Source organism: Thamnophis sirtalis, unplaced genomic scaffold, assembly GCF_051295495.1.
Source record: "Thamnophis sirtalis isolate CommonGarterSnake01/CBP01778 unplaced genomic scaffold, rThaSir2_p1.2 scaffold_9, whole genome shotgun sequence".
NCBI lineage: Eukaryota > Metazoa > Chordata > Lepidosauria > Squamata > Natricidae > Thamnophis > Thamnophis sirtalis.
In genome coordinates, this window is record NW_028261389.1 from 54,328,812 (window position 1) to 54,349,876 (window position 21,065).

General features: G+C 39.0%; 1 protein-coding gene across 1 annotated transcript; it reads right to left on the reverse strand.

Moving 5' to 3' along the window:
• Positions 1-2,892: 2,892 nt before the first annotated feature.
• On the reverse strand, positions 2,893-20,792 carry TMEM168 (transmembrane protein 168). The gene is made up of 5 exons (XM_014053256.2): positions 20,723-20,792; positions 15,832-17,096; positions 13,153-13,295; positions 9,400-9,674; positions 2,893-5,786 (listed from the first exon to the last, which is right to left on the reverse strand). The coding sequence occupies exons 2-5, from the start codon at positions 16,966-16,968 to the stop codon at positions 5,239-5,241; spliced, it is 2,103 nt and encodes a 700-aa protein (XP_013908731.2). The 5' UTR covers positions 16,969-17,096; positions 20,723-20,792; the 3' UTR covers positions 2,893-5,238.
• Positions 20,793-21,065: the final 273 nt, after the last annotated feature.

Here is a 21,065-nt window from a genome sequence, read left to right on the forward strand (position 1 = left end):
CGACGTCTGGAGGAGGTGGGAGTGGGAGGCACCGTTCTACGGTGGTTCTCCTCTTACCTCTCCGGTAGGTCGCAGTCGGTGTTGGTCGGGGAACAGAGGTCGACCTCCAGGCCCCTCAAATGTGGGATGCCGCAGGGTTCAGTCCTGTCCCCCCTCCTATTCAACATCAACATGACGCCGCTGGGTGAGATCATACGGCACGGGATATGATACCATCAATATGCAGATGATATGCAATTGTATCTATCTGCCCCGTGCCAGCTCAGTGTAGCGGCGGACGTGATGTGCTGATGCCTGGAAGCTGTCAGGATCTGGATGGGGATGAACAAATTGGTACTCAATCCCGACAAGACCGAGTGGCTTTGGATGTTGCCCCCAAGGGACAGTTTAGACAGTCCGTCCTTGATCCTGGGGGGTGAAAATTTACACCCCTCAGAGAGGGCTCGCAATTTGGTGGTCCTCCTGGATTCGCAGCTAACACTTGAACACCATCTGTCGGCTTTGACCAGGGGGGCCTTTGCCCAGGTTCGCCTGGTACACCAATTGCGGCCCTACTTGGACAAGGGGGCACTTCAGACGGTCACTCAGGCCCTTGTCACCTCAAGGCTCGATTATTGCAATGCGCTCTACATGGGGCTACCCTTGAAAAGCGTTCAGAGACTACAGCTAGTCCAGAATACAGCCGCGTGAGCGATATTGGGTGTACCGAGATACACCCATATTACACCTGTCCTCCGCGAGCTGCACTGGCTGCCAATTGGTCTCCGGATGCAATTCAAGGTGTTGGTTATTACCTTTAAAGCCCTACATGGCTTAGGACCAGCCTATCTGCGAGACCGCCTACTGCCATACACCTCCCAACGGGTAATAAGATCCCACGGGCTGGGCCTCCTTCGGATACCATCAGCCGGTCAGTGTCGGCTGGCGGGCCCCCGGAGGAGAGCCTTCTCTGTGGCTGCTCTGACCCTGTGGAATCAGTTACCCGCAGAGGTCCAGACCTTACCCACTCTCATGGCCTTCAGGAAAGCCGTTAAAACTGGCTGTTCCGGCAGGCCTGGAGCTGTTGACTTTAGTGTTAAGGTCCAGCCCCGATTAGATCGTATGTGTGTTGTGTATTTTAAACTATTTTTTAAAACTTATTTTGCTTTTCTTTTTTCTTCTTCTTTCATTGTAAGCCGCCCGGAGTCCTCTGGGATTGGGCGGCCTATAAATTTAATAAATGAATGAATGAATTTATACTAACCAGAGTTTTTCAGTGTCACAAATTTCTCCTATGGTAACTTCCTACTAGCAAAAAGGAGTGTCTCCAAACATTCTATATGAATGCAAAATACTCCTCCTCCTTACTATTCATGCAGGCATTGTAGGAGAGATGTGGTAAGCTATGGTGGCAAAAAAATCAGGAAAAGTCTGCTGACCCTTTTTTGGACTAACACATTTTTAAGAGGCTGCTGATTTGATTTTTAATGAAATGTGTTAGTTGGAAAAGATGTTACCATATTTATTTTAATTAATGTAGAAAATTATGCTGATAGAGGTTTGTAATTTGCAGTTGTAGTCGATATGACATAGTTTCTAAGCATAGGAGTTCCAATAACTACTGCATTGAATGTATTTTTAAAAAAAAACATGTTATGGTTTTTAAAAAAAGGTTATTTTCCAGTACGTAGGTTTTTCTGTTTATAACCAAAATAGGAAAAATATTTCTACAGCACCCAGTATTCTATTCAGACAGCTGCTTTCTATCTTGTACAATATAGTTCAAAACAGAACTTGTTGCAACATATTGCAATTCCTTCTTGCTGATATTTTCTAATATAGGAATGAGTTTCTCATGATTCCTAACAGAAGAGAGATACTTAAAAACAAGAAAGAGAATTTGTTCTAAAATTCAGACATTCACCAATTAATTTATTGTATTTCCACTATTTTGGGGGGGCAAATTCATGGTGAAAAAATTATATTTTGCAAAAATATTATCAATGCCCTGAACATTGAAACATTATATTATTTTATTCTCATTCTAGGTATTGTGAATATGCTGAATCTTGTACCAAATGTTATTGATTGAAACTGTATAAACATATTAAAATACTTAATTACATTTCTGAATTTAATGAACATAATAATGACTAAATCAAATTTGTATTCAAAACCCAGCTGATTATTTACTGGCTGATTTAAAAATATTTTCCATATGGTTAGGTCAGTGGTGGGTTGCAGGCAGTATGCCCTGGTACGGGGGTACCGGTGCCTGCCCAGAGCACCGGGTACCATTCTGGTACACTGCTCCAGAGGGCCTAGCCGCCCGCACAAGCTCCTTACCTGTCTTTAAACTCTTTGGTGCTTCCGTGCACGCTGTGTACAGCGCCTATGCGACACTCCGCCGAGCAACTGGAGCATCGCGGAGGCACCGCTGGAGGGTAAGACGCATCTGCGTGCTGCGTGTGTTCATGTGGAGGATGCCGGGCAACGGGATCCTGAACCCACCACTGAGTTAGGTGTTATATTAGGAAATATAGAGAAATTAAAGGCAGGTACAAAATCAGCTTAATTAATGACAAAAATGCAGTTATTAATTTTATATTGTTTTCTTATCCCAAATGATAAACTTGAATCCACTGACAGGGAAGCAGATTTGACTGGATGTTAGAACAATTCTTAACTATGGGTGCTGTTTGCTAAGAAAGTTTTGTCAAAGGAAAGGATGACAACCCATTAAAAGAAAATAACCAAGAAATTATTATATCATTCTTTGCCTAGCTGCATGCTCCCTGAAAGGTGGAAAAAGTTAATTTATGTCACTTCTATACAATCCAATTAAGTTTAATAAAAAATAACAAAATGATTAAATATAGAATGAGAAAAAAATGTAAAAAATATACAAATGAGTCATGCATATATAAATAATACTTTTATAGTATAAGTTCAATTTTAAAAAACTGATAACAATTTTTTTTTCAAGAAAAGTGTTACTGATTGCTGACAGTACATTCAGGCTTAAATCCTTAAATCACTTTTAGCGTACCAAAACCTCAAATAATCCACATAAAATAATGCTGAGAAAAGAATGCAACTATACAGTCAACAAAATGGCTTAGTTTTTTTGTAAATATAATTAATATACTTTCCACTTAGATCCAAATTACGTGGATGTATCAGTATTTTCATATTATAGGAAATATGTATAAAAAGAAGAAATCAAATATAATGAGTTAAATAATTAACTCATTTAGCACAAGAATACTAAATTCTAAAACTGTATTTTAAATAACAGCTACTCAGAAACCACTTTCAAGGATTTTTTTTCTCCTTCTTTCACCTGGTGTTTAACAAGTCCTGATAATTTGAAATTAAAACTGATTTTTTTTGCCTGAAACTGCACTTTAGGAGAAAAGTAGTTTCATACTTCTCTTATATTATTTATAAACCTTGACTTAATAACTGGGTTATTTTCATTCTGGCATCTCTTGACAAAGAATGCACAGAACTTGTTTTAGAAAAATGTCCTGATTTTTCATTTTTAGTCCCATCTTGATTCAATCATCACAGAATGCTTCATTTGTTATTATTGGCTGAAAAACATGGAGTTGATCTTATTATAACTCTTGAGTGTTGTCTTTTAGCAAGTGGTTTTTTTAGGGGCATTGGACTTTGCAGACCATAGCTGTTGAATGGAATAGGCAATGCAAGAGAAAGAATTTTCCCCAGTTTCTGAATCTATTAAACTATGAACTGTTAAACAGAAAGTGACGTAAGTAGGAAAGTACAATTAGTAAGTTTCAGCTGTTTCATTACTATTAATGCACATTTTAAATTAAAATTCTGTAGTAATTGATAGTAATTTGAATAAATATAGGAATGGCACTTAATGCATTGTGAATCTATTTTATAGTGCTTAACAAAAGTATGAAGTAAAATACTGTAATCAATCTTACAAAACAGATTTCCATTTAAAAAATAAAAATAAGAATACAGATTATGTCATATTATCTCCAGATATTGCCAGCTTTATGTTAGTCTATATGCTTTCATTGTGCTGTACATTTTATAAGATAAGAGAGGGGGAAAACAAGTAATTTAACTCCCATAATTAGAAACATTAAATGGTTTGTGGGGATACTTTATCTTAATTTTATAGTTCTAAAACTGTTGCATGAATAATTAGTATTCAGGGAATAGTTTTTAAAAAATGAATTGAAAATGTTTTTTCATATATGCATTTTAGTTACTACTCAATTATTTTCTAGCTCCGCAAAGAAACATTCTGCAGTTTAATAATTTTCCTTTAAAAACTAAAATCAATGTGTTTCAGTGTGATGAAAAAATATAATAAAAATTGCTTATCTTTCTCCACTGAAAATCAGAGAAAAATATCAGTTTAATCTTGCTGAATTTAGCTTTGCTGAACTTATTTATGATGTTGTATTAATTAAGGCTTGAAATACTCAAAAATTAATTTTCGCATTATTTCCAAGACGAACCATTATGCTTTCAAACCTAAGAATACTTAGCAATAAGCTCCACTAACATCAGTAATACTTACTCCCATGTATGTTCATCTAGGATTAGGATATAAGACCCCTATGTTCCATGGAAAAATGTAACATTCACTTTAGTTCATTTCAACATGAATTCAAAGTGCCAATAGCTTTAGAGTAGGGGTGTCAAATTTGTATCGTCATGGCGTCATCATGTGACGTAAAGCAACTTCCCCCTTTTTGCTAAACTAGTTGTGGGTGCAGCCAGGCTGCAATGCATCCGGCCCACGGGTCGCAAGTTTGACAGTCCTGCCTTACAACTATCTATGTGGCATAACTTGATTTATTTTAATTCTTTGCTGCTTTACTTTTTGAAACCCTTCAAAACAAACGATGACCATGATTCAGTAGTTTCTCTTCCAATGACCTAGGACTGAAATTGATATAAGTGTGAAATTTGACAAATTTATATCAGACAGCTACAATGCAAAGAAGCACACAAAGCTGTCTCTCAAGTCCATGGTCACATTTAATGGCTCATATTGAATTCAAATCCAATTTGGTTACAAATATCTATGCTGTTTTTGCTTTCAAATGGAGTTCTTATTTTTCTAAAATCTTGCATTTGCTCAAGAAAATACAAAAAGCAATATAGTTACACAAATAACATTTTTTTCAAAAAGTAAAATGTAACAAATAAAAAAGTTATAAGTCAATCCTGTTTCAAGTTGTAGGAGCTCTCACTTCTGATTCTTTGTTAAGATCTGACAAGTTTAAAGCCTTGTCCTGTATCCAATACTGTAGGAAGAAACCAACTCATTTTTAATCGTTTTAAGCACCTAAAACAAGTTTTGCAAATCCAGAAGAGATTAAGCCCACAGAACCAGTTTGCAAGATGAACCAATGGGTATGTGATGCGGGGAAAATACATCATCCAGTGTTTGGCAACATCACTTTCAGTTGGCAAATGTAAAGTGTAGTCACTCCACCCTTTCGACACTCCATACACAGCTTTCACAGTACGTCCCTTTTCAAACCAGCTGATATTGTGATTGGAATTACAATTGTATTCAACCCAATCTCGGGTGAAATCACCAACGTGGGGAGGTTCTGATTCTTCTATGTCTACTACTTTAGCCAGTTCTGCTCCTTGCACTGCGATATACATGTCACTGACTTTTCTGACTTCTTTAACCCAAGGCAGAGCATTTTCACAGTCTAAGACTATAATAAGCCGTGAACAAAAGGAACCATTCTTCTCTCTCCACCAGTCTAAAAGCATGTCAAGTTGTAATGAATCTCCACCTGTGAGGGAGCCAGAAATGCAAGAATTACAAAAAAGAACCATTCCTACTTTATACCAATACCATCATGTTTTGTCATATGATGTTTTAAATAATGCTAGAAAAATTAGTATGTCCTACAAGAATGCCTTCAATGCAGTTTTGTTCAGATCAAGTTCATTGCAGGAATCCTATCCACGAAAAATTGCACTAGTGAAGCGCCATGCAGTCAATACAGGTAATTCCCAGGTTACAAGTGTTCTCTTAGCGAACATTTGAAGTTATGCAATAAGTGCCCCCTAACATTTACGAACAAGTTCCAAAACTACGAATTTGCAGCAACATGGCAGTAATTTGCTCTTACATGATTGCAGAGGCTTTGCAACATTAGCCCTGCCTATTCCTCCCCTCCCTCCCCTCGTGCCGGGCCTCCATAGGTTGTGAACACTCACCTTGTGGATACTCATCTAGAGAGCCTTCACTTTCTTGGCCTTTGGTGTGTATACAGAATGTGTACCTTTGATCACAATAGATCAGTAGTGCAAAACTCACACTATTGATCTCGCATGACCTCACGCTACTTTAGGCCTCTGTTGTCTGCAAATGGAGGCCTGGATGAGAACAAATTTTTGCAAATGGAGGGAAGGCCTGAAACATCTGTTTGCAAAGCCTTTTGCCATCTTTGCAAAAAGTCTTTGGTGCAGAGAACAGAGCCCCCAGAGGGAGTGCATGTTGCTCCAGAACCCCATTTTTGCCACCTTTCCTAAAGGACTCTGCTGAAGAGAAGCTCCATTTTCAGGATCGCTCAAACACTTGTCACCCTGATGCAGACTGCAAAAATGCAAATGGGGCAGTTGGAAATGGAGCTATTTGCTCCATTTCCAACCCCAAAGTCTCTCAAACAAGTTCCACCCAGAAGCCTCTGGGGTGCATGATCTCGCATGAGTTGAGGCACCCATTTGTTTTTCAGAGAATGGGGCCTGACATTCCCATCTCCGCTGGAAAAGTGGTGGCACACTAATGAGGGGCTTGGACCAATGTGAGTTTGCTGCCCCAAAGCCTCATTTCATGCAAACGCTTTTTCACATGGAGCCTGGAAGCTTTTGGAGAAGACTTAGTGAGGCTGCCCGCCATTCCAGAATTGGCAGGCAGGCTCAGTGATCAGAGAAGCCGAACAGGGCATGCTAATCCTACTCTCCCACTGCTTTCACCACTCACAGGCAAAGAAACAGAGATGTTAGAGAGGAGACAGATCTTCACAAGGTAAGTGACTGAGTATGGTAGATTGTGGGGGAGGGGATAAGCAATAGTGGGGAGAATAAGGTATTTCAGTGGGTCGGTGGAGACCTTGAGTGGTCTGAAACGGGGCCAGTTCCATTACTAGGAATCACACTTCCCCATCCTGAGATATGCACTTAACGAGCCTTGTCATTTGATTAGCAAATGTGTGGGCGAAAGGAGGGAGTGATCACATTCAAGGTATGAGATTCACTCCCACCAATCCTTACGAATGGAATGGGCATTCATGAGGATTGGTAACTTGAGGACTATCTGTACATGGAGGACAAAAATACTTCTAATAATAAAATAAAAGTACACTGTCCACCTCTTGGGAATGTAGAGTCTAGAAGTTTGTCTTTTCCCATCTTTTTCTTAAAGCATTGGTCATACTTTAGGTATGAGTATTTTTCTCTGTAAGATCAAATAACCTGAAAGAATACAGTGAACCTTGTTAATAAAAATGGTGATAGTTCACAAAGATAATTAGATATAAATGGAAATATATACTATTTCCATAGCATAGAAGATAAAGCAGGAATTAATCATTTTATTCAAAGAGGAGGCTATATTTAAGTATGTTTTTCATTTGCATATTAGTTCTGGATTTTGTGCTTATGATGAAAAAAGAAAATGTTGACTTTAATTTTGTCAATTAGATTTGTCATTATAAAAATGACTAGTTATATACTAAAGTGTTTAAAGCAAAAAGTTGAAGTTGGAGTGTTTTTATCTTGTACTGTGCCTTTCCCCCCCTTTTTACCTCTTGTACCTCACACTTACTCCCCCCCTCTCTTACCTTCCTCTAATTTCTTATTTCTACTTTTCTTTGTGTTGTATGTATTTGTAGGAAGTTATCACCCACCCCTCTCCTGGAAAATGAAATATTTTAGGAAATATTAAAATGGCAGAATATTTTCCCCTAAAAAGGAGGCAGAAACTCATTCCCCCCACCTTTGTCAATGAGCCATTTCAGCCTGAGCCAGAGAAACATGTTTTTAGGCAGGAAACAGACTCACACTTAATAGCTCCCCCCACCTTTGTCATTGGGACATTAAGGACCCAGCCAGCCTATTATATATAACCAAGATCTATCCCATCTCCTTGCCCTTCATTGCAATACCCACCAAGTTTCAACCAAACTTAGCACACAACCTACAAAGTTAGCTAAGACCCTCGCACACCACCACCCCGGGAGTCTGACAATCTGGATGCATTTCTTGCACAGGAGGAACCAGAAGCTATGAGGTGGGGCCAAACGGGGTATTAAAAATTCAGGGACCCTCAGCAAGGCCCTTTCCCTTCTTTTTCTTCACTCAACATCTTCGAAGCATGTGGTCCCATTTTTGCCTAGGACCTCAAGCCATGGGTCCTGTCCACCATTAAAACCATCTTTCCAAACAGCCTCCATGTTTCCAGTGTCTTTTTCCCCACTTGGAACTGAACCCAGATGGACATTTCTTCCAACATATTAAATAATAAATAAATAATAAAAATATTGTGATGTTCGAGGAAAATATTTACCTTTTTCAAAGACTGTGCAGCAACAATGGAGAGCAACCACATGATCCCGAGAAAAAAAAAAAATCTGCTTCAATGAGTTTTATATAGGTAAAAGCCAGCTTGATGTAGTGGTTAAGGCATCAGGCTAGTAACCAGGTGACAATGAGTTCTAGTCCTGCCTTAGGCTTGTAACCAGCTGGGTGACTCTCAGTTCTAAGAAGACAATGGTAAACCACTTCCAAAATATTTGGCCAAGAATAGGGGCTTTGCAATGCATGAGAGTACAAATGAAGCATCACCCCTTGAATCGTTAAAACCACTGCATCTTTTGCCATATTTCACATGGCTGTTTTCAAAACTGCTCCCAGCAGTTTCCAAATATATGTGAATGCAACAACAACTTTATAAGTAGCTTTTAAGTTCCCAAGTGAATGTCAGGCACATACCTGCAGAGTGGCAGGACACAAACAATCTGTGGAACCCTGGCAAAAACATGGTTGCTTTACCAATTGGAAAATAATTGCTGTTAATATTCCAGCTTACTGCATTAAAAAAAATAGTTTAGCCTTACTACAGATTACTAAAATTGTCCTTGAAAATGACAGGCTAAATGAGCTTTAAACATATATAAATGAAAGAAACAACAGTATTAAGACCTGGCTGTCAACTGACACGGGGATCCAAGAGTGGCACACAATCTCAGGTGTGGTGGTAAACTGAGTATGCGCTCTCTTTAACTTTGTCTATTTTTGTTGGGATTTTAAGTTTTTATAGTTTTTTTTTACTTGTAAACCATTGAAAGTCACTTAAATAGTGATGGGCAATTGATAAATTTGATAATATTCAGTTCTTACCTGCTAGTGCCCACTCCCCAGAGCTGTGAGAATGACCACTGTAGTATAATATATAAGTATCATGCCTAGGTCCATCTGATGTCCGAAGTTCAAGAAATGACTTTAGTTTAGAATGTAATGTGTCAAATGAAAGTCCACTGGTGGAATAATCACAGCCATAGGTCTCAATCATATGATATGCAAAAAACCTTTGGATAGCATTAAGCATGCCTGTAGACCTCAAATTTAGCTTTTGCACATGCTCAGGTGGAAGCAATGTTGGTTGTCCATCAGAACTGAAGGAAAATAGAAGATAAAGGAAAACATTGTAATGAATACAACTTATTATAAGTTGTCTAATGTTGTATTATGAAATGATTCACCACTCTAATTGCATACACTTTAAAACAAGAATATTCAGTTACAAATGGCTTAAATTAGCAGCCTAAATCATGGAAAAGTTCTATGTCTCATTGATAGCATATACAACGGACATAGTTTTTAAGATAGTCCTATTTCTCAATGATGTTAAATATGAATATCTATTTGCTTTCTGATACTGTGTTTGCCCGAAATAAGACCCGGTCTTATTTTCTTTTTGGCCCTCAAATAAGTATGAGGTCTTTTTTTGGGGGGGGGGGATGCCTTACCCGCTTACCTTAAGACCACCGCAGCCACAGCTCCCACACACCTGTTGCGCCACTGCCTGACCTTTGTAGCTGCTTGCGGCCGCGAGACTTGAAGCACCGATGCCAATGATCGTGACAGGACATCACGCAGCTCGTAGCACTGGTGCTGCCGCTCATGGCAGGACGCTTCATGGCTCATCGCACCTGTGCCACCGCTTGCGACAGGATACCGCATGGCTCAGTGTGCCAGTGCCACCACTCATGGCAGGACACCATGTGGCTCATTGTGTCGCTCATGGCAGGACATCCCAAGGATGTCTAACTGCCGCGCAGAGCTTTCTACCAAAGCAAACGTGGAGAAGTCCTTTGCAGGCAGCTAGAACTGGCCGCTTGCAAAGGACCTCCCCAGACTTGTTTTGATGAGCCGCCAGTCCTCTTGCTTCTTCTCCTTCACCAGCAAAGCTCCCGCAGTGGTGCCTCTCTCTCCACGCGGAGCACCTGAGCTGGCCCCCGCGTTATCCCTCCCCCTTCCTCCTCTGCCGTACTTTTGAGGCCGCGGGAGCTAGTAGGAAAGCGGCGGAGGTGGAGGCGATGGCAGGGATAACCCAGAGCCCAGCTGAGGTGCTCCGAGCGAAGGGGGAGGCACCACCGCCGCTGCTTTGCCGGTGAAGGAGAAGGAGCAAGAGGACTGGCAGCTTTGAAATGGTCCCGGCGGCTGCAGATTTGATTCAGCGTAAGCAGGGGCCGAACACATGCTGAGCCGACTTTGCGCAGTGAGGCGGAGTAATTCAACCCCCCCCCAAAGAACACGTGTCTCTCTCTCTCTCTCTCTGTGTGTGTGTGTGTGTGTGTGAGAGAGAGAGAGAGAGAGAGAGAGTGTGTGTGTGTGTGTGTGAGAGAGAGAGAGAGAGAGAGTTGGATCAAAATTGGTGGCCAAAGGAGTGGAGGGAAGGAAGGAAGGAAGCCCTGCCCCCTGTGAAAAAAACTGAAGATGGAGCAGTGAATGAATAAACCATAAAAGCAACAAACAGTTAATGCGTAAGTAAGCTGAGGAGGAAGTTCTCAACTAAGGAAGAAATATTAGAAAGAAATATAAAAAGCTCAATATGCCAAAACACTTATTTTAGTCTTCATTTAATTACTTGTATTGTAGTCTGATGTAACATCTTTTTAAAGTTAACGTTAGTTAGAAAAGATAGGGTACAAAACTTAAATAATAATAAAAATTCTACATTCATTTTGAAAAATAAATGCAATACTTGATTAATTTCATATCTTTATTTAAAATAGTTTTGGCATGGCATATCATTTTATTGACTCATTTGGAAATGATGTGGATGTTGTATCTGATTCTGAGGCATATATATTCTTAAGTAACATAACATATAGCATATTGTCCAAACTTGCTAGACTATTTAATTGATCTTATTACTTTAAAGGGGGAGAGTTTCATGATAAATTATTTTATTACATTTATGTTGTATTTATATATTATATTTATTACATTTATATTCCACATTATATATTTGTATTGTTATTTTAGTGTTTATTGTCAATTTTGATAGATATATTGATATATCAATACTGATTTTAATCATACTAAATAACAATTACTGCTATTATTTATCAGCATTAAATATTTACATTTTTAATATCGAGTTAGTCATATTTTAGAATAATAGGATTATCTTTTAATAGGATAATTGGCAAAATCTAATTCACATGTGATGGGTTGCATTCCAAAGGAATGTGAGAGGACAGGTTGCCTGCAAAATGCCAGGACCCAGGACCTGTTGGTGCCATGTCTCTCTCTAGCCAGTCTAATGATCTAAAAGCTGAGCAGAAGTCTTTTTTTTTTCAGGGTGAGCGGAAAAGTATAGTGTTTGAGTAGCACATTTTCATGCCTGGCATTCATCAGGCTGAAACCTCGCTCACAATTGGTGCTTGGAATGTTGCGCAAATGTCCAGCAGACGAGACAGAAGTTCAAACTGTTGCTCTCTTAGGTGCTCAGGCATGAAACTGTGCCGCTCAAACACTATACTTTTCCGCTCACCCTGAAAAAAAATTAGAGGGAACATTGGTAACAGCGTGTCAAGCCACGCAGTGTCCTGTCGCAATTGGAAGCACCGGCACAATGAATCATGTGGTGTCCTGCCGCCAACAGTGGCACCAGTGCTATGAGCCTGGCAGTGAGCGGCCACAGAAGTTAGACAGCGGCACGACAGGTGTCGGCTGCGGTGATGTGGCTGTGGTGGTCCTAGGGTAAGCAGGCGCGGGGCATGTGGGGCAGCTGCACACACCCTGCCCTAGCTTATGCCTTGCCCCACCTCGTACAACCAGATGGTGGGTGGGGCTTAACTAGGGGTTATTTTGGGGGTTGGGCTTATTTCAGGCACAGGGGTGAAAAAATGGGCTATGGCTCGTTTTCGGGGCAGGTCGTATTTTGGGGGAAACACAGTATTTATAAAGACTTTAGCTGAAAATGCAAACGTGAATGGTTTTGTTCAGACATTAATAGCAATTTCAAGAAAACCTAGCTGTAATCAGCAGATATACACTGACACCAATTATTCTATGACCTAGAAGAATGCTCCCCCTCGTTTTTCTATCAGTTTTAGTTGACAGAGAATTCAAGGGGTTATTAGAATCTTTTCTGCATATCTAGTCTCATTCATTACTTCTCTCCAACCCGTTCACCTCCCAAACAGATGAGATGCTACATAAAGCACTGATAGACAGTTACAGATACAAACTTCCAAATCCAAAACTATTATAGAAAGTAGGTAAACAGCCAAATCAGTGTGAACAGAAGGTGCTCCTTTTCCAAGGAAAAGAAATAATAGTGATAGAACTTCATTTGGAATGCTGTTTCTTTTATAAAAAATATGACTTGAACTTGCTGTTAGAAATGATTCCATTCAGAACAAAAAGCAAATTAACATTACCACTGTTTTCTTTCTTAAAGTTTAAAGTGCTCACAATGTCAGTTTTATTAACAAATCAACACATTCCCATGGATTCCTTAAATTTATCTGATTAGAATATGTAAAGGAGAAAAATGCAAATCTGGTAGATAAATTAGCATAATTAGATGACTGCAATAATACTGTGTATTAAATAACATGTATTTGCATTAACACTTACCTACAAAAATTGGTAGGGATCACAACTGCATAGCCAACACATGTGCCTCCCAAACAACTTCCTAGTTCATGAAATAACCCATGAGCCATAGATTCAAGAGGCAATACAATCAAAAAAACACTCATGAAGATTCCATTGGATCTCTACAATAAATGAATTTCTTGTAAGAATTGAATGCATACAATTACAATTATTTCAGTTTGCAAACGTGAATGAAAATACATAACATTTAAAATCACAATATTTTAAACATGATTCAAATGCAATACTGTAATCTTAAGAATGCGAATTCTCAATTTGGTCCTAACCTCCTCACCTCCCAAAAGGTGCAATAGTATGCACTACAACTTTAACAAAAATATTGCTGAAAAAGCTTATTAAGTATGTGCACAGACTCAGTCAAATATTTACAGTAGGTTTATTTTTTGTATTTGATTTTCAAAATTATTAATATTTCTTATATGGATATGAATTTCCATGAAATAATAATTTATTTATTAATGATAATTTATTAAATTAAATTTAATAATTCAACAATAAATTAATAAATTATAAATTAAATTTTTATTATTTTTTTAATTTATTATATAATTTATTATTTCATGAAAATACATATTTATAAAAGAAAAATGTAAATATTCGGCTGAGTCTGTGCATATACTTAATTAATGAACAATTCCACTGCAGTCAAAAGAAGTATACACTCTTTTTTTCCCTGTTACCCAGTTAACTGACACTTGTCCTGTTTCTTGACGGTTTAGGAGGTAGCTGCAATACATCTATATAACAATTCTCCCTAGCTGAAAACTATTGGTGCCAACCTCACCTGTCTTAGTGCTTAGTAATATAATGAAGTAAAGCTAAAAATAAGGAAATTAATAGAAACTGTTGTTAAATGGTTTTAATTATGATGATTTTGTGGCTAAAAGCAAATTGAGGGGGACCAGGGGTTGATGAAAAGAACACAGAGAAACCTAAGGAGCTACTTCCTAAATTAGAAAAAGAATTAACTATCAAGTTTGCTCTGAAAGCAACTTGGTTTACAGATCTTCTATCTTTCAAGGAGAAACTAAAATTAGTGTAACTTCAACCATGCCAGTTAGACAAACAGCTGATAGAACTAAAAGTTATTTCCTGTCTTGTTAGAAGGAAATAAGGTGGTAAGAGAAGAGAGGTGACATTCACAGGTGGTCTGTAAAAACAAAGGGAAAATAAATGAAAATAACTAGATTACTTTAAAAAAAGAAGAGAAACTTTGGTCATATCTTGTGACAAGCTAAAGGATCATTTTGCAATTAAGCATGGAGATTTTGTAGATCAAGGGTGTCAAATAGACTTCATTGAGGGCCACATCAGGGTTATGTTTGAACTCAGGGGGCTAGGGTGTGCATTGCCAGCTCGACATCATTCATATCTGGGGCGCCTGTGCTGCCCCAAGCACTCTGCCAGTGAAAACGGGTTCCCGAGATCTGTTTTCAGCTGCGATTGCCTCCTGCAACCCTCTGCCAACGAAAATGGAGCTCTGTTTTCAGGGCAGCCCCATGGGCTAGATCTAAGCACTCTTTGGGCCAGATCCGGCCCCCAGGCCTTCAGTTTCACAACCCTGATGTAGATTTAGCTCTTCAGAGAGGAATAACTTGCCCTCTACTACCACTTCCTCTCTTTCTTTCTCTCTCCCTCCTCCCCTCAATATTTCAGGGGCTGGCACAAAGAACAGGGGTCAAGCTATTTTCCACAGCACCAGAAGGCAAGACAAGAAGCAATGGATGGAAACTGAACAAAGAAAGAAACAACTAAGGAGAAATTTCCTGACAGAATGATCAACCAGTGGGACAGCACGCTTTCAGAAATTGTGGCTGCTCCAACACTGGAAGCTTTTAAGAAGGGATTGGACTTTGTCTAAAATGGTATAGGTTCTCCTGCTTAAGCAGGGAGTTGGAGCAGAAGACCTCTAAGGTCCCTTCCAACTCTATTTTACATTCTTCTAAAAGGATGTAAAGAACTTGTAAGACAAGTCATAATGTGAATATACCATGAAACTTCAATATATGAACTCCATGTTTAATCCTTTCAGGATGGCAGTTACTAATGATGCCACTTAAATGGAAAATGACACACATCTATTTACATCTTAAATAACTCATCTCAATCTTTATTGCAGTCATTAACCAGCACCAAATATAATAGTAATGTACATCTACAAATGTAGCTGATTAAAATAAATGGCAGAAAGTAAATATCCATCCCCCAAACATTCTTCCCATCAGCTGAAAAGTTTCCCCACTGACTTTTACGATGTGTCACCAAATCTGTTGCTTCCCATCAATTAAATGATAAAATGCAGCCCACACAATAAAAAGGGTTCTCCTTTTTTTTAGCCCAATGAAATGTTTACATTTCCCCCCACATAATTCTTGGGGAGGGGGGAGACAGGAGAAATGAGTATTTAGTATTTAACAACTTGAATTACCTATAAAGTAATAAAGGTGGGATAAACATCAAATAAACAAAAATAAAATAAACAGAGCATGGTGATTTCAAGCATTTCAAGGCATAATATTCTATTTGCTTTTATTTTTTGTCAAAAGCCTTAGCCACAATTGTTTTCAAATCTCCCTTTTTTGCTGCACATACTTTAAAGACAGTTTGACAGAGGACTATAAAAACATTAAAACCTACCTGCCAACATACTGTACCCAAAACTGCTGTTGCAAGAAGGCTGAAAAAGACAAGTTGCTCTGAAATTAAACAAAAATGGCGCATTCCTTTAGATGCCATTACTCTGTCAAGGCTATTGTTGTCTGTTCTGTGTGTGTAATATATTTTGTGACAGTCATTAAGTTTTGTATGAAATCCCCAGAGAGTTATAAGAAAAATGATGTGACAGATTATCCAGAATATGCCAAAAATGGAAAAGCCTGGTATTACAAAGTACCAGAGATCCAAATCACCTAGTTTAAGTGCTGAAAGGATGAAGTAAATCAGTTCAATAAATCCAACAAAAATGACTGAGAATCTTCGGCAAACTCGACCACGATATAAATAAGGTTTCCAACGTTCTGTAACTGAAAGTCCACTAAAGTAAACATCAAGAAGGGGATCAGCTATTAAGCAACTAAAAAAACATCCCAAGGGAAATGGATTTGTTGGTATATGCAAGGATGGAAAAAATAACAAAGAGGCAAGGACTCCAAAAATTACTAAATTTGGAATTGACAAAAATGATTTCATCCTCAAATCAATAATCAGCATTGCTAAAGCCACAATCAATAGAATAATACTCATGGATTTCTCCACCAGCATAGTTGTACTGGCAATTGCAAATCCAACCAGCTCAAGTACTTCAACCGTTGTTAGTAAAATGGGCCGATGATGAATACAGCCACATATTCTCTGCACCAAAGCATACAATATTCTTATAATTATGGAGGAAAGAAGTAAATATTTTGTTGCCTCTTCCTTTATATCATTTTTAAAAGAATTATTATCCAGGAAACAAAGAAGGCCAAGTAAAAATCCAAACCAAAGATTAGAGAGACTTAAACTTGCTGCTTCCATTGAAAAATAGTAATAAAGTATACTTGCAATTCCAAGAACAAATAATCCAAGGATAAAAATTATGAGTATTAGTGCATCTGCAGTTTTTTCCCACCTGACATAAAGACCCATACATATTGCTGCCAACAAATTTATTCTGGCTATATAGCCGAGATAGCGGACAGAGGAATGCATGTTCACTTCTTGATTTGCTTCTTCCAGTCTTGTCATTGCTGCATACAGACAATGACTAACACAGTAACGCAATGATCTACACATGTAAGCAGACTTTTAGGGATTGTACCCACTTTACAGAATATAAATGTTTGAATTTCATCCAAGAAATATGATGCACAAGCCGTCTTGCAGTATTGTTTCATTTATAATTATCAGTCACTACTGAAGATCTGAAAAACAAACATAACTTCACTTTAATAATATAGTGTATCACATAAACAGATACTGTAAGTCTGCATTCTTACATATTATTTTTCAGCAAGAGAATAATGTAGGCAATACAGTATTAAAATCTTAATATAGTAATATATGAATCCAAAAAGGGAATTAATTTTACATGTTGACTCTGCAAATTACATATATTACATTAGTCAACTTTATTTTCTTACTGAAGAACAGAGGTAGTGTTGTTGAAATAGAAGCAGGAAAACCAGGTCCTAGTCCAGTGATGGAGAACCTTTTCAGCACTGAGTGCCCAAAACGGAACGTGCGTGCATGCATATGTGCATGTGAGTGCCAGAGCACCAGAAACCCAAAGACCAGCTGGCTGGCGCATGCATACCTGTTTTTTGGCCATTTTCCAGGCTGTTTTTGGTCCCAAAACAGCCTACAACAGCCCAGAAAATGACCCCAAAACACCCTGAAAAATGGCTCCAAAACTGCCCGAAAAACGGCCTGGTTTTTGGCCATTTTCCGGGCCATTTTCAGGCTGTTTTCCAACGCTCTGGTGTCCACAAACACCAGCTGGCCAGCGGGCCGGAAACCAGAAGAGCAGCTGACAACAGCACACGTGCCCACAGAGAGGGCTCTGTGTGCCACCTCTGGCATGCGTGCCATAGGTTCGCCATCACAATCCTAGTCCTTCCTAGGCATTTGGAGCTTCCATTCATTTCTATTTTTTGTCCCCCTTCACATTTTGATTTTGCCATTTCTCTCATTATTTTGATCTTGTTCTTCTTTTAAAAACTCTTCCATATATGAAATTTGTCATGCATTTCCGAAACCTAGTCTTATTTCCACTCAAGAAAATGTGTGGGATATTTATTTATATATTTTTATTATTTATATGACCACCCAATTTGCAAAAGTGTAAAGTCAAGCAACACTGTAAAATAAAAAACTCTGTACTTGTAACTCTGTATGTATGAGAAAAGATTACTATGTATACTGATGGCATATTAATTCATTTTACAAAATACAAGATGTAAATATGCATCATATAGACAGATTGTAGCTAACCAGCATAATTTTTACACCACTCAGGCCTTTTGATATTGTTACAGCCAAAAATGTAGGGTCACTTTTAAAATCATTTTTGCAGTATTTGGAAGAAATTTGTGGGGCAATGTTGGGTTTAAGTCCTGTACTGTACATTCATCTCATACCTTTAAATCCTTTAAAATCAACCGTGGAAACTATCTGTCCTGACTTCTGTAAGTTGTTATGCCAAAACAATGTTAATATATAATAATTATTTAATTTTCTGCCCTGGGGCTTGTTCTTTTTAGAACATGGCTATAAACAGTACAAGTTTGTTAGATGCACTTTTATTTATTGGGAGGAGGGGATATCACCCGATTTCATTTTAATTGGTATTGGCAACTACAGATTGGCAGGATAAGAAAGCTGTAACATGAACATAAGGGTTTTTTTTTCCTAAGAGGAAAGCAAACTCCTCTTGAGTAAATGTAATTTTATATTATCTGTCAATTGAATTTTCCACTATTTTTCAGTTTTTAAATTGTGTATAGCAATAGCACTTATATACTGCTTCACAGCTCTTTCTAAGTGGTTTAGAGTCAGAATGTTACATAAGGCTGAGTCAACCTTGAGCCACTTAGAATTTCTGGAGTGAGCAGTGAATTAGCCTGCAGTACTGCATTCTAGCCACTGGAATTGATAGATTTATTGGAGAACATCTAAATTCATTGTAAAATTATTAGCTACGGCCATGATCGTGAACCTATGGCCCTCGTGCCGGAAGTGGCACACTTCCTCTCCAGGCACGCAAGACGGCACTCATTGCAGTTCCAGGTTCTGCCATGCCGGCCAGCTGGTCTTCACGTATGCTGGAGAAGAGCAGTCGCCTGGTGCGCATGCCCATGCCGGGAAGATGATCTTCCGGTTTCTGACACGCATGCATGCACGAAAACTATCTGGTCCGTGTGCATACGTGCGCCAGAAACCGGAAGACCATCTTATTGGCGCGCATATGCACATCGGGGCGGCGGCTCTTCTGGTTTCTGGCATGCACATGCCCTCGCCTTGGCACTTGGGTGCCGAAAACCAAGTGCCAACACTGGTTTTCACCAACCGATATAGGTTTCAAATGAAGATGATTTTTTTTTTAAGTCTTTCCAGCATATAGAAACAGATTCAAACCATGGAAGAACAAAACATACAGTTTAACTGCCCAAAATGTGTGCAAAATTACAGAAAATCACCATCCTAAAAATATTAGAAATACACTGTTACATTTATGTTGAATTTATTTTAAGTTTAAACTAATCTGGGGAAAAAACTATATCATTTTGACTAGTTTGAAATTTAAAGAAACTGCCAGTACTGATCAAACTACTAAATTGGAATAGTACTTACAGGAGCTATGCAAAAATGTAGATAGCCACAGCCTTTAGTTTATTAGGAAAAGAGAAGTGATCTCAATAATATATTTTTTTGAGAATTTTTTTTATTGTTTTAGTTAAACAAAACAAACAAACAAACAAAATCATCTTTTGTTACATCTTGTTGAAAGCGTATCGATTGGTTAAAAATATATTCCGTGTGTTTCTTCCATAATCCTTACATATACTTCATTCAAATCAGGTTGTATATTTTAAGTTATGTATTTTACTATCCCTGTGCCATAATTCTCATTTGGTTACCATTGTTTAAACATGTTTTTATCTAGAATCATTTATATTAGAAGACACAACCACCTACTGGCATTCATTTGCAGTTTCAATAGATCTCCAATAACATTACACTTTTATGACATATTCTAAAATTAATTCGGTTTTATTTTCAAAACTTGACAGTTCTGCTGTTGCTACCCCTTTGTCTCAATGAAGGTTTACCTAAATGAAGGTAAAACCTCTTTTCTTACTTAATAAACCAATCAAATTATTTCTGCACACAAACGATCCAGCATTTCAAGTTTAAAGCCTTGGCCGTTTTAAATATCAGTTCCACCCCATCTTTTAACACGCAGGTATTCAGGAGAACGAGCAAGCGTGTCTCCTATTTAATTGTAATGGGGGGGGGGGGAGCTTCGATTTCCTAACGAAGTTAAGAGAGTTTGTGAAACGGGGTTAAGGCGAGGTGGGCTCTGTAGTGCAGTGGTCTCCAACCTTGGCAACTTTAAGACTTGTGGACTTCAACTCCCAGAGTTCCCCAGCCAGCAAAGCTGGCTGAGGAACTCTGGGAATTGAAGTCCACAGGTCTTAAAGTTGCCAAGGTTGGAGACCACTGTTGTAGGGTGGCGGGTGGGCAGGACGCCTATCTCAGCGGCTCACAAGCTACCCGGGCTCACCGCTTGACAGCAGACCCGACTATTTGCTGCCGGGAAACTAAGAGCGGCGGGGAGGCAACCGCTGGATGAAGTAGGAGGCTGAGCGGGCCTTTTCCCCAACGCCAGGTGGGGCAATCACACCCCTCCCCCCTTCATATACGAGGCAACTACGGTAGACGGAACAGTCTCTTAGCACCCTCCGCGCCCACTTCCCGCCTCTGTCCTGATCGAAGATCAAACTGTGGCGCCCGTGTGATGAATATCCCGGTTTCCTCGGAAACTCACCGTCCGCCACTTCCTCCCAAAACTTCCTCTCCCGCCGCCATTTTAGCGCTTCCTCAAATAGGTTCCGAGTGGGACGGGAAGAGCGAAGGTTCAAATCGCGCAACGACGCTCTGCCCCCCCCCCCTCAGCGCGTGGCAACGCTCCTCACCCAAAGCAAGGAAGGCCAAAACAGCAACAGCAGAATGAAGGCGTCGTAGTGCTTTTAACGGGAGTTTTTTTTTCCCCTCCGAGACTTACGACCTGATAGCAGTCCAAAGAGACGTCACTCTTTCTTCCCAAGGGGGAATGTTTGAATCTCCTTTCAGTAGAATGGGAATGGGAATAGGAATAGAATCGGGAAGGG

Coding starts and splice junctions, on each gene's coding strand:
- TMEM168 (XM_014053256.2), bottom strand. CDS start 16,968: ATGTGTAGATCATTGCGTTACTGTGTTAGTCATTGTCTGTATGCAGCA. Junction 13,296..15,831: donor TGGGTACAGTATGTTGGCAG/GTAGGTTTTAAT, acceptor CATTTATTGTAG/AGATCCAATGGAATCTTCAT. Junction 9,675..13,152: donor ATCCCTACCAATTTTTGTAG/GTAAGTGTTAAT, acceptor ATTTTCCTTCAG/TTCTGATGGACAACCAACAT.